The following is a 14,053-nucleotide window of genomic DNA, read 5'->3' on the forward strand; positions in this document are numbered from 1 at the left end:
ACAAGTGCGCAGCCCGAGGGCATGCCCTGGTGCATTTTCTGCATACGAACTTTCAAGTCCTGGGGACCCAACCTGCAGCCGAGCCTTTTTAACAGTTTTTGAATTTTGCACTGCAGAACAAAGACAGAGTTCCTAAGTCACACCGTGCACCGTGTGGGTTCTGTGAGGGGAAAAGCTTAACTGGAAGAAACATCTGTGAAAAGGAAGCGGAATGGGGAGAAGCAGGATTGGGCGGAGGGAGCCTCTGGGCCATGGTGGATCCGACACGGTCTTGGCCAGCAGTGGAGAGCACCGGGAGAAGCTTGCCCACTGGTGTCCTGCAGGCACTTGTACCAATGTCGTGCTCGCCTCGGCACTGAGGCCCCCCTGCTAAGATCATGACCTTGACTCAAACACTGAAATGGTCCCTGAGGAGCTGGGCAGCGAGCAGTGTATCTCCATGACTACCCCTAGCTTGGGAGGCTTCTGTACAGTCATCCATTCTGATACACCTGTACCACTTCGTAGATCAACACACTGAGGGTCACAGCATCAGATCTGATACCACAGAGAGTCAGGGTCTGCACTTTGGCCAATTTCCAGCCCAGCGGCTGTTCCACAAGGCTTTAGGTCAACTCACGGTAGGAGAAAGAACTGTGGCTTTGAGCTCCCTGCAGTCAGGGCCCGGGTCTGCCCAGTCATCTGTCCACCTGTCCACCGGCACAAAGTGGGCGGCACACAGCAGGTGGGAAATAAATAACAGCTGGGGTAAACTGAACTGAAGTACAAATCCTGACCTCTGGGAGGCGCTCCCAGGGTTCCCGGTGTTCCCAGCACCAAGCTCTGCAGAGCCCAGGTCTACCTCAGGAGTCTGGAATCACCTTCTCATTCATTGAACACGTATTTATTGAGTGCTACTGTGCCCCAGGAACCGTGCCGGGCGCTGGAAACCCAACCGGAACGAGGCCGTCAGTGCCCCTCCCTCCATGGCTCACGGTCTCGTGGGGCAGGCAGTTCAAACACCAGTCAGTGTATGCACCTGCGGTGACTTGGGGACAGTCACAAATCCCAGGATGCCCTTTCCAATAAGAGATGGGCTCTATGTCCCCTCTCCTGGCACCTGGGTGAGCTTCTGACGACTTGGTTCAGCAGCTTACAGTGGTGGTGACGCTGTGTGGCTTCTGCCTTGTTTCTAATACACTTGCCCTTGGAGCGCTGGACCACTGCCCTGAGGCTGCCATGCCAGAGCGGTCCCGAGTTGCTGTTCTAATGGACAGCAGAACCAGCCACCCCCAAGGCACAACACATGTGAGTGAAGCCATCCTAGACCCTCCAGACAAGCGCACCTACTGGCTGAGTAACACTGAGTGACCTTCCCTGACGCCTCACTGAACAGAAGAACCAGCCAGCTGAGCACAGCTCCAGTGGCTGACCCACACGCCACGAGGCGTTAGAACACACTGGTTAAGTCCCTGTGTTTGGGGTAGCTCATTAGGCAACAGCAGACACTTCACACAGAAACACTGCCCCTGGCAGCGTCACATGCTCAGTGAGCCCCTGTGGTGTCAGCTAAAATGAGCGTAATCAAAACAAGACCATGAGGTTACACCAGGGCTCGAAGGATGAAAAGCCAAGGCACAGGGCCAAGCGCATCTCGACCCCTCACTAAACACTGGGAACTGACAAGCTGTGTAAGGCGGACGTGGACACATCAATCAAAGTCATCAGCCCGATTACTGATGGCCCTTGTTTTCTTTCTTTTTTTTTTTTTTTGACAGGCAGAGTGGATAGTGAGCGAGAGACAGAGAGACAGAGAGGAAGGTCTTCCTTTTTGCCGTTGGTTCACCCTCCAATGGCCGCTGCGGCCGGCGCATCTCGCTGATCTGAAGCCAGGAGCCAGGTGCTTCTCCTGGTCTCCCATGCGAGTGCAGGGCCCAAGCACTTGGGCCATCCTCCACTGCCTTCCTGGGCCATAGCAGAGAGCTGGCCTGGAAGAGGGGCATCCGGGATAGACTCTGGCGCCCCAACCAGGACTAGAACCCGGTGTGCTGGCGCTGCAAGGCGGAGGATTAGCCTGTTAAGCCACGGCGCCGGCCATGGCCCTTGTTCTATTCCATGCCCACTGCCCTCCTCTTCAGTTATGGGCGCCACCCTCTCTGAGGCCTTCTTCCCACTCCTTGAAAATGCTGGGTTTATGGCTGGCGCCACGGCTCACTAGGCTAATCCTCCGCCTGCGGCACTAGTACACTGGGTTCTAGTCCCGGTCGGGGCACCAGATTCTGTCCCGGTTGCCCCTCTTCCAGGCCAGCTCTCTGCTGTGGCCCAGGAAGGCAGTGGACGATGGCCCAAGTCCTTGGGCCCTGCACCCGCATGAGAGACCAGGAGAAGCACCTGGCTCCTGGCTTCGGATCAGTGCAGTGTGCCGGCCGCAGCAGCCATTGGGGGGTGAACCAATGGCAAAGGAAGACCTTTCTCTCTGTCTCTCTGTCCACTCTGCCTGTAAAAAAAAAAAAAGCCAGGTTTTTGCTTTACTGATCCTCGTGCACCTCCCCCTCCCCCTCCCCCATCACAGTGACCATCCTCCTCCTCGCTCAGGTCTCAACTCAAACGTCTTCTCCCGACAAGCCCCCAGGAGCACCTAATCCAACAAGACGCAGCCTTCTTCAAGCCACTCTCTATAAAATTACCGCCGAGTCATTTCCTCCAAAGCATAATTCACCATTTCATTATCCTCTACTAGCGTACACGCCACAGGAACAAGGAGTTCCAGTTGTCCCCGGCCACATTCCCGTGCCTGGAACACAGCCTGGAACACAGTAGTGGATCGAAAAATACTGACGGATTGAACCTGCTGTATAACATTGTATTTGATTGTTGTAAACATCCATCAAAATCATGACTATTGATCACTCAACAAGGGTTAACTGAGCACCCACGATGCACCGACAGCAGTGCTCAAATCCCACACCCGTCTCTGGTCTCACGGATAAGAGAAGTGTGTAAAGGAGACAGCTCAGAACACGGTGCTCAATGCTGGGAAGAAGAACCAAGCAGGGACACAGCAGAAGGGGGCGGGGGGGGGGGGCACTGGCTCCAAACTTCAGCCTTCCCTCTACAGGACGCTGCGTCCCCCGTGCCTCCAGCTCCCCACCCCGGACCCTGCCCCACCATCAGCATCTTCGTTCAAGGCTTCTGCAGCTCCAAGAGCAATATTGGCTTTGAAGCAGGTCCCAGCAGGCCTGAGACCAGGGTTGGGGAACAGCCTCCCTCTTGATTTCTCCCGGAGGGGGGCAGTCAAGCAGCTTGGCCCTGGGGGGCCTTTCCTCACGACGGGAAGGGCTAGGCCCCCAGTGCCCCTGGCCTGGAGCGAGGGCCAGCTCTGGCCTCTGGGCTGTCCTGAGCCCCCTCCATCCCAGCGAGCAGGGAGGTTTACAAACACGCAGAGGCCTTTGATCGCCAGCAGACCCCCAGTGTTCTGACTGTTTTTTGTTCCAAACTGCAGGCCAGGACCACACTTGCTTGGCCTCCAGCAGGGAAGAGTGCGGGTAGGCAGAAGAGATAGGGAGAGAGAGTGAGCATGAGAGACAGATGAGAGAGAGAAAATACATGCGCGTGTGCTTTGGGGAGAGGGAGGAAGGCTCACACACAGACCTGGCTTCCTGTCCAAGCAGGCTTGGTTGTGAGAAGGAATTCAACTCGATTCAAGAAATGTCTGTGGAGCCCTCCCTACCCCCTTCCAGGCACCAGCACAGCGCAGGGGACCGAACCCCAGGTCCTAGAGGGGGTGCGGACGGCGGCACACGAACCAGTGAAGGATGTCGTGGCCCCAACGGCCACAGAGGGGAATAAAGCAGGGAGGGGCTGGGGTGGGTATCGCCTCCTCCCGGGGTGTTCAGGGTGGCTTACCAGGCAAAGTGACTGGGCAGACCAGAAGGAAATAACGGACGGAACCTTGTGTGGCTCTGTGAGAAAGGCAAGAGCAGCTGGGAAGGCTTAGACGGGAGCATGCATGGCGAGCTGCAAGCAGGCAAGGCGCCCCACGTGGCTGCCTCGAGGAAGTGGGGCTCAGGAGAAGAGGGGTCCACAGTTTTTTGAGGGGCGACAGGTGGACCTATCGGCCCTGAGTAAGGCAGAGACCCCTGGAGTGCTTGGACTGCTGGACGGACAAGATCTGAACTGAGATGAAATCGGATTCCCCAGCCTGCTTGGGGAAGACGGACCGCAGGGGTGTGGAGGCAGCTGAGATGGCGATGGTGCAGGCAAACCACCGCACGGCCTGAGCCCAGGGCTGGCTGGGAGGGACACAGGTGCGACAGTCACGCATTCATAAGCTCATGACTGCCGAGCAGCATAACGACAAAAAAGCTCACAGACGTGCATGCACTCTGATGAAGCTTATAGCCCAAACCCACCTGCTGAAGAGCACCAGGTCTGAGAAATGGCACCTGCCCCTCCGCCAGCAGTCCCCTCCCAGCCACCGCCACCGCCAGGAGGAGCCGCTCGCCTAACTGCTGGACTGCATGTAGAAAGGAAAGCCATGAGACCTGCTGCCGGGCGGGAGGCAGCGGCCAGGGTTCAGGGCTGAAGTGCGGGATTCAGAGCTGTTGTTTAGGAAGCTGGGAAGGTGGGGGCAGAGAGGAAGGAGTGGACCGAGGAGTTTGGTTTCAGACACGCCTGGGAGACCCCTGGGAGACACAGACCCGCCTGATTGGGACAAGCAACATGAGGACAGGGGTCTGGGAGAGAAAGTGCAACTCCACTGAGCTCTAGAGAGAGATCAGCAGGAGCAAGACGGGAAACAGGAGCTGGAGCTGCCCCCTGAGGGGAGGAGCAATAGGGAGAGGTAGGGACTGGGGTGCACTGAGAGCTCAGCCCCCTTCTAAGGGGGAGCGTTAGACCCGGGAGGCCCAGACCTCCTGATGTTTCCAGAGAAGCGACATTGGGGTTTTTGTGTGAAACCATCCCGGTTCCTTAACATTGCCAACGAAAACACAAACATCACATGGGCCCAACAAACGTCGACAGTAACAGCAACCAGTCTTATCCGGGTCAAACCCTTCCCTTCACACATGGGGAAACCGAGGCTCAGGAAACTTGGCATCTCCCCGGAATTCACAAGCAAGTGGGTGGCAGGTGCTAGCCGGGCGTCGGGTGGGTTAGATCGCTGGCAGCTCTTGGTGAGAAGGAGCTGGGGTCAGCCTGTCTCCGGCTCCTTGACTTTGATCTACGTAGAAAGGCCTGCACTGACCGGGACAGCAAGCGGCCGCGAACAAGCACAGCTTGGGGGCCTGGGGTTGGTCTGTCTGATGAGGAATGCTTGGGCACCAAGGGTAGACAAGCTGAGTGGGAGCGGCTTCAGTTTTAGACGCCTCGGCAGGAAGCAAGGTGGGGAGCAGGCCTGAGGTGGGGCCTCTCCGCTCCTCCCCCGACCTACCCCTTCCTCCCCGCCCTGTTCCTGGAGGGGGGCCTCAGCCCATCAAGACAGCTGCCAAACCCCCAGCTCCCCCAAATGCAGCACTGCTGAGGGGGCGTGTTGGGGTCAGGGCAGCGGGAATATGTTCTCACCCCTCACCTTCTCCAAGGAGCAAGCTCTCCCACAGGCGCCGTCTTTGCTGTATCTTCTCAGCGAGCAAGATGCCACCTGTCCTCCCCTCCCCACCACCTCTGGATCAGGAACTGTTCTGACCTTCCCCAAGAACACCTGTACAAATTAGGGCTCTGCGGGCAACCATGCTGGGTACACGCCCTATCAGTGGCAGGCTAGTGACTCTGGGGTAGCTGCTTGGCGTCTCTGAGCCTCGGCTCCCTCACCTGTGAAATGGGCACGCTGGCAGCAGGGAACTGCTGTTTCCTGTCCTCCCGTCCTCCGTTTCCCGCCGTCCTCATGGACGTCCTGACCTTCCTGGGACAGTGGTGCTCAGAACAGCAGTGTCGCATCACCTGGGAACGTGACGGAGAAGGACTACAGCCCAGCCTCACAACTTCCGGTTCAGAAACACAGGGTGGGGACCAGCAGCGTGTTTCCACCCTTAGCTGACGAAGGGAGCAAATGACACTGTATTATAATTGCCTGTTTGTCAGTCGCTAAATATAACAGCAATCTAAGTGACATGATAATGACAATGATTGTGCATTGTTCCAAGGTGCCAGGCACTGGGGGCCGATGGCAGAACTGATACGCGGCCCAGATGCCCTTCACAGAACTGCCTGCCTGCCCAGGGGCAGTGAGAGCCATCCGCAATCCATCTCCAGGGACCAGGCCTGTCTCTTCCAGGGTGGGCCACCGTGGACCATGGACTATGGAGTTAGGAAGGCCTGGCCCCTTTGGCCCAGCGTGGGACGTCCCAGACAGTCCTAGCTGCACAGCTCCAGCGGGGGCTGCCTCTCAAGTCTCCTTCTGCTGCTTCCCTTCTGCGAATCATCACCTGAAGCAGCATCCTCCACTCCTCACTGCAGCTGAGCCCGACGGAGCTTCCAGCAGCTTCTTCAGGAGGGCGCCGCTGTCCTGTTTTACAGACAGGAGGCCCAGGCCTGCCTCTGCAGGAAGGCAGCGTGGGATGGAAGCCATCAGACTTCAGAGTAGAGAAATGGCATAGCCTGGCCATGAAAGGGTCCCTCCGCGGGCCGGTGCTGTGGCATAGAGGGTAAAAGCCACTGCCAGCAGTGCCGGCATCCCATAAGGGCGCCAGTTCAAGTCCCGGCTGCTACACTTCTGATCCAGCTCTCTGCTATGGCCTGGGAAAGCAGCAGAAGATGGCCCAAGTCCTTGGGCCCCTGTACCCACGTGGGAGACCTGAAGAAGCTCCTGGCTCCTGGCACACCTCTGGCCACTGCAGCCATCTGGGGAATGAACCAGCGGATAGAAAACCTCTCTCTCTCTCTGTCTCTCCTTTTCTCTCTGTGTGTAACTCTTTCAAGTAAAAGGAAGGAAGGAAGGAAAGAAGGGAGAGAGGGAGGGAAGGAGGGAAGGAGGGAAGGAGGGAGGGAGGGAAGGAGGGAGGGAGGGAGGGAGGGAGGGAGGGAGGGAGGGAGGGAAGGGTCCCTCCGGCTGCTGAGCAAGGAAGAACGCAGGGCCACAGCAGACGCAGGGGAACCAGCAAGGAGGCCACAAGGAAGAGCACTGCGGCGGAGGCCCGGGCGCCCCAGGGCCGCCCCTGGGTTTTCTCAGCACTGTAGCTCCTCCAGGACACGGCACAGGACTGGACACAGGCAAGGTGCCCACCTAGCGAAGGAACCAGTGAAGGAGAGAAGAGGTGAAGAAACAAGACAGAACCGGACGTCCCCACGTCTGTCTGGCTCTCTACTGGTGATTTGTGTGGTGCCTGCCGTGTTTACAAGTGCTCAGCTGAGGCCAGTGCCGCGGCTCACTAGGCTAATCCTCTGCCCACGGTGCCGGCACCCCGGGTTCTAGTCCCGGTCGGGGTGCCGGATTCTGTCCCGGTTGCTCCTCTTCCAGACCAGCTCTCTGCTGTGGCCCAGGAAGGCAGTGGAGGATGGCCCAGGTCCTTGGGCCCTGCACCCACGTGGGAGACCAGAAGGAAGCACCTGGCTCCTGGCTTTGGATCTGCGCAGCACAGCGGCCATAGCAGCCATCTGAACCAACGGAAGGAAGACCCTTCTGTCTCTCTCTCTCTCACTGTCTAACTCTTCCTGTCAAAAAAAACACACAAGTGCTCAGCTGAGGTGTGGCATGAATGCATGATCAAGTTCAAGGACGGGAAGGAGGGAACCAAGCGGGGCAGGGAGATGCGATGCAGAAGAAGAAGGGAGGAGGGAGGAGAGAAGGAAGTGGAGGGAGTTTCTCCTTTACCTGCTTGCCAGCCAATGACAGCGACTGTGACCTCTGGTGGCAAAGGAGAGCCACAGGTTTGGAGGTGCAGGGCCTTGAATTAAGTACACAAGACACACTCCTAGCTCCGCTTGTTAGAACTCGGCTTCTCCATCAGGTCTGGCCGCCAGTGACAGCCTGGTTAGGACTAGGACGAGGCAAGGGAGGGACAGTAACAGGGTAAGAGGGAGCCAGGTAACTCAACATAATCAAGACAAAGATTTAAACACAATTGTTGAGAAAGAAATTAGCAAACTAGGACAAACGTGCATGCTTTTGTAACTACAGTTTTATTGAAGCCAGGATCAGGATTAGGGTCTCTTTCCTACCTAGCGCGGGCACTGCACCTGACAAGCCTTCACTAACCCGGTGTTCCCAAATGCCCCCAGCAGGTCTGAGCGCGCTTGGCTCCTCTCCTGTACCAAGGCCGAGCCTCAGCTGGAGCACTCGCTAGGCCCTGCCTTCAAGTGCGTTAACTGTGTTCTGGAAGCACTTCCAGGCCCGTGGACTAGCTACAGCCCTTTCAAATGACAGGACACGGACCCCGGTCCATTTCAGTGCTGGACACAGCCCAGGTCACAGCACACTGCACTCAGTCAATGATCCCGGGCAAGACCAGGCCCAGCTGCCTCCTCTGTACGATGAGTTAGTGTGTAAGAAGAACCTAGTGACAACTCAACTACTAACTGGGGCTAACCAGTTGGGTGCAGGGGCCGGTGTCATGGTGCAGTGAGCTAAGCTGCTGCCTGGGAGGCCAGCATTCCATATCCGGGTGCAGGTTCAAGTCCCGGCTGCCCTGCTTCTGACCCAGCTCCCTGCTAATGCACCTGGGGGCAGCAGCAGCAGATGGCCCCGGTGACTGGGGTCCTGTCACCCATGTTCCAGGCTCCTGTCTTTGGCCTGGCCCAGCCCTGGCTGTTACAGCCATTTTGGGGCAGGAATCAGCAGATGGAAGCTAACTCTTCTCTCCACCCCCCCCCCTTCACTGATTTCAAATAAATCATTTTTTAATTGGGTTTGAACTGCAGCTGTCACTTACTGTGATCCTAGAGCCTCCCTCACACTGCGGAGTGTTCTGCACCTGGGATGGGGGATTGTAACCTTTGTTGGGATTGCAACTCTGAAGGCCCCTTAGCCCTTGGGAAAGGAACCCACGGCTCCCCTGGGGCTTCCGTCAGCCGAGAACCCGGATGCGACAACACTGCTGGGAACAACCCTGGCTTTCATCCAGCCCCCAGCATTCCGATCTCTCCCCTCATTAGTGCTTCCTATGCTGCTGCCCCCGCCTCGGCTGCTGGCGGCCACATTCCACGCCCTGCCGGGTGCCATGCCCCGGCCAAGGGTTTGCAGCACACTCCCCACTGCTTCCGCCACCACCACCCCCAGCCCCCAGCCCCGGCTACCTCCCTAGTGGCCCAGCCAGGTACAGCAGCCTTCTCACTTCCTGGCTCCCACTCTTGCCCCTACGCTTTCTGTACAGGTATCTAAAGCAACCCTTTCGAAACACTAATCAGACGTCACCCTGCTCTAGTCCCAGTAAGAGTAACATCCAGCCTTGTGACCGCCCGGGCCCTGCCCAGCTCTCCAATCCCATCCTCTCTTCATCCTCGCTCCCTCATGCCAGCCACAGCAGCCTCACCGGCCGTCCCTCAGGGACTCCGCCCATCTCCCACATTCCTCTCTCTCCTTCACCTCTACCCTCACCACTGCAAGATGCCACTCGGGGACTTCCGCACTTCTCCCAGGCACTCTCCAGGGCCTGGCACACAGCACGCAACAGGGATTTGCTGACTTCTGCCCACATGCGTGGATCAACCAGTCACATGCCCCACGAGGTAAGTATTAGGCTTATAGTACAAATGAAACTAAGGATGAGCCATCTCAGTCACGCTGAGTCCATCAATTCAAACAAAGTCACTGCCAGCTCCCGGGGCCCTGCAGAGTTCTTCAAAGCTGCTGGGAGCCCCTCCGCACTATCATAACACAGAGATGGGTCATGTCCAGTATCTCCTACAGACCAGGGGAGGGTAGGGGCTTGGCGCCAGGGACAAGTTCCTCCTGCTCCTGTGATACCGTGAACCAGTGAGCTCCTTTCTAGTCCGTTTCCCCAACCATTCAAAGACAGTACCTGACTCAGAGCTGTTTTAGATCCAGTGTGAAAACAGGCACAGTGCTTAACAGTCAACAGCCACGCAAGGGCTCCTCTCCCCCAGTCACAAGCAGGGAAGGGCCGCCTCCATTCAGGGCACCTGAGTGGACGCTGACTGTGCTGACCCAAACAGACATGGTCCCAGTCTCACTAGCATGTCCGCTCCACTGGAGCAGGCGCAGCCCTTTTTAAGAGAAAAGAGAAAATGAAGCTACAGAGCATTTATCATGCTTTGCCATGACCCTTCACAGAAACATGTCCGAAGCAACTTTCATAAAACAGTGTATTCTGCTACTTTCTGGTCGGATTCTATCCGCTAGTCTGAAGACGAATTCATCACGTACCCAACAACACAACCCCAGGTTCGAGGGCTGACAGTCTGACGTGTCTCACCAGCAGCACTGACAGCGAACATTCTGATTACCCAGTTCCAGGTTGTTTTTGATGCTACATCTACGTACCTCAGGCTTACACATCAAAACTGAAAGGCAGGTCTGCCCTGGATTGATTTTTCTCTTGAATCATTTATTCGAGAGGAAGACAGATGAAGACAGAGAGAGTGCACTCCCATGCACTGGTTCACTTCTCATACGCCTGTGATGGCCGGGGTTAGGCAGGGATCGGAGCCAGGAAGGCAGTCCAGGTCTCCCACATGGACGGCAGGGGCCTGGTTACTCGAGCCATCACTGCGGCCTCCTAGGATCGGCACTGGTGGGAATCCGGTCGCGCCACAGCTGGCTTCAAACCCAGGCACTCCGAGACAGGACACAGGGGTCTTAACCGCTAAGCTGATGCCCAGTCCTGGACTGATTACAAACACCCAATTCTGCCTGGAGCACCTTACACAAGCTCTTAGGAATACTCAACTGCAGACGGTGACACTCAACAGGCATGACCACACACACGGCTTAAAAACAGCTCGACACATTTATTGAGGCCTCGTCTCACGTTTGTAGAGTTCAGATTTACTCTGAAGAATCGGCTTAGCCGGTGCAGCCGCCACGCGTCCTACCCGACCATCGACCGCTTTCTGCCCCGCAGCCGGACTTCGTCCAGCTTTTTGAGCACTGGCCTGGCCTTCCTGGAGGCGCTGGCATAGCTCTTCAGGAAGGCTTCGAACACGGGCTCGGTGTTCGGGTGGGTACTGAGGAAGGCCTTCTCCAGGACATACAGGTCCACGCCCTTATCTTCCGGAAGCCCCGAGACGAAGCTCAGCCCAAAGTCGATGAGCACGATGCTCAGCTGCTCCGCCGGGGGCTTCAGGAGCATGTTGGAGGTCGTGAGGTCCCCATGGATGAGGTCTTCGTCGTGCATCCGAGCCAACACCTGCCCGATCGCCTTAGCCAAGCCGGAGAGGCTCTGGGGGGCTCTTTCCGAGTCCATGGTGGACTGGATATAATCTCGCACCGTAACTGAGCCTTCGATTTCCTCCATGTACAAGCAGTTGGAAGCATAGTCCACAAAAAAGACCACTGGGGCAGAGATCCCTGTAATCAAGACGCGGGTGGTTACTGGGTGGCATTCTTGGTTTGTTTTCCTTAGTCAAGGCTTCATTTTCAAAGTTAAGTAAGTTTTCCAGTCTTTAGTCACTTCAGGAAATGGCACAACTCAACTCTGGACCATTCTCGGGCTCAGGCCTGAGACCATTAACCAGCCCGGGGTAGGAGGGCCAAAGCTTCCTCCTTCCCCACACTACAACTTGGGGCTGAACCCTAGTTCTCACACCAACCCGGGAGCCAGCAGGGGAGGCCCGGCCCAGACAGAAGTTTCTGGACACAACGGAGCCCGGCAGAGTGGCGTCGGGGAGATTCATTTCGCAGTCCGTAAGGGCGGAGTCTGATCCCCGCGCTTAGCAGGGGTGTGACCTTGGGTTTCTGCTACTCTCATGGGATCGCCACCCTCAGTGCGCGCAGTCAAGGAGGCCACGTTCTAGAAACGGAGACCTCTCTCGGGGCTACAGCCCACGATCCCCGCCTCTCCCGATCCCCGCCTCTCCCGGGGCTACAGCCCACGACCCCCGCCTCTCCCGGGGCTACAGCCCACGATCCCCGCTGCACAGCGCTTGCAGCACAGAGAGGGGTGAGCACAGACGCCCGCAGCTTCAGGAACCCCGGAAACGCCCGGGACTTGTCTGCCTGCTCTCCGCCAGCCCCCGACAAGGCCCTGGTGTGCAGGAGGTCGGGAGGATGCCACCCGGGAAAGCTGCTGCCCCTCTCCCAGCCCCAGGTTCTCGGCTGAGGTCGGAGTTCCCCGCGGCGGGGCACAGGGGTGCTTCCATGAAAAAAACAATGAATGAAGTCTAACACGTGCCAGGCTGGCATCAAACACAGCCGGCGACCGCTCAGAGCGCCCCCGGAGGCGGGCACCCCAGCACCGCTGCCGCCCGGCAGGCGCGGGCGCCGAGGCTGCGCGGGACGCGGCACGGTCCGCACAGGAGCCCAGAGAGCCCGGCTGCCGTGACCGAAACCCTGACACCGCACGCGGGAAAACCCAAGGCCAAGGCGGTACAGCAACCGTGCGCCGCCGAGAAACACAGCCCGGGCCCAAACGCGCCAGCGGCTCGCCCGGAGCGCATCGAGGCCCGGCGCGGGGGTCCGGGCAGCAGGCGCCGGTGCAGCCCCAGGCCCCGGCCGCGCCGCCTCACCTGCGCGGCGGCAGCGCAGCAGCGCCCGCGCCTCCTGCACCGTCCGCCGCCGGCCGAGCCGCGCCTCCAGCGTCGGGTGCCGGTAGCCCTTGGGGAAGCGGTGCTTCACCACGGCCGCCCGGCCCTGGAAGCGGCCGCGGAACACGCGCGCCTCGGCGCCCTGCTTCACCAGCTGCAGGCCGCTCAGGAAGCGGCTGCTCCGCTCCAGGGCCGCGGCCAACGCCTCCGCCGCGGGTTCTTCGTGATTCTCGGTGGCACCAGCGTCGGGCGCCGCCATGGCAGCGCTTCCGCCCTCCCCGGAAATGCCGGCGACGCTTCCTCTCGCTCCGAAAAGCCTCCGGCCTCTTCCGCCTCTCTAGCGGCTCCCCCTGCAACACTTCCGCCCTGGGAAAATGGTTCCGCCTCCCAACCTTTCGGCTCCTGTCAGAGCCTTTGGTGCCTGCAGCGAACGGCTCTTGGGACTCCGCCCCCAGCCCTTCGGCTATCTCCGTAAACGCTCGGCAACTCTCGGGAAATCGTTCGTCACCACTGCTCGGCACTTTCCGGAATCCCTCGGTGACGCGGGAGAGCGGCCGGGGGCGGGGGTGCTCGGCTCCCAGTTCTTCGGCTCTTTCCGGAAAACTTCGGCTACTTTCGAGTAAAATGATTTTTGGGGTGCTCTTTGCTCTTCTCAGGAGTTTCTCAGGATCCTGGAAAGCCTTGCGGCCAGTAGAGCCTTTCGGATCTCACAAGGCTCACTGCAGTCAGAGCGGGTGCTGGGATACCAACCACCGTTTATCTCAGCGCCTTGGGGAGTAATGTTAGACGGTGAAAAACCCTCCTTACAGAAAACAGACTCGGGACTGTGATGATGGCCAGGTCACTGGGGTAGAGAGGGGACAGAACCTAGCTGTGTTGCAGAAATTGATGACTTTGTGTGTCATCACAAAGCTGATAGGAGCAGTAACAGATTCTTGCTATAAAGAATTTTGCACTCAAACATCAAAGATTGCTATACTCCTCACCAGTACCCATGGAACTTTATATGTAGCATGCCTTTCCAGATGCATTTTTAAAAGATTCATGTATTTATTTATTTGAAAGAGTTACAGAGAGAAAGGAGGAGACAGAGAGAGGTCTTCCATCTGCTGGTTCACTCCCAAAATGACCAGGCCAGGCCAAAGCCAGGAGCCAGGAGCTTCTTCCTGGTCTCCCACAGGGTGCAGGGGCCTGAAGCCTCAAGCCACCCTCTGCTGCTTTCCCGGGCCATTAGGAGGGAGCTGGATCAGAAGTGGAGCAGCGGGGACTCTAACCGGCGCCCACGTGGGATGGCGGGGTCACAGGCAGCAGCCTTACCTGCTACCCCACGGGGCCAGCCCCTCCACATATTTTTATACAATGTGCATGCACACACATATCATTGTGAGGCTTCCCCCCCAACAGAAATGAGAATATAATGCACATTATTTTGCTA

General features: G+C 57.9%; 1 protein-coding gene across 1 annotated transcript; it reads right to left on the bottom strand.

The window, feature by feature from the left end:
• Window positions 1-10,864: 10,864 nt before the first annotated feature.
• Window positions 10,865-12,918, bottom strand: TP53RK (TP53 regulating kinase). The gene is made up of 2 exons (XM_062202390.1): window positions 12,601-12,918; window positions 10,865-11,443 (listed from the first exon to the last, which is right to left on the bottom strand). Exons 1-2 carry the CDS (start codon window positions 12,875-12,877, stop codon window positions 10,965-10,967), a joined length of 756 nt encoding a protein of 251 aa, XP_062058374.1. The 5' UTR covers window positions 12,878-12,918; the 3' UTR covers window positions 10,865-10,964.
• Between the last annotated feature and the right edge of the window lie 1,135 nt (window positions 12,919-14,053).

The sequence above is a fragment of the Lepus europaeus genome, chromosome 10 (genome assembly GCF_033115175.1).
Source record: "Lepus europaeus isolate LE1 chromosome 10, mLepTim1.pri, whole genome shotgun sequence".
Classification (NCBI taxonomy): Eukaryota; Metazoa; Chordata; class Mammalia; order Lagomorpha; family Leporidae; genus Lepus; species Lepus europaeus.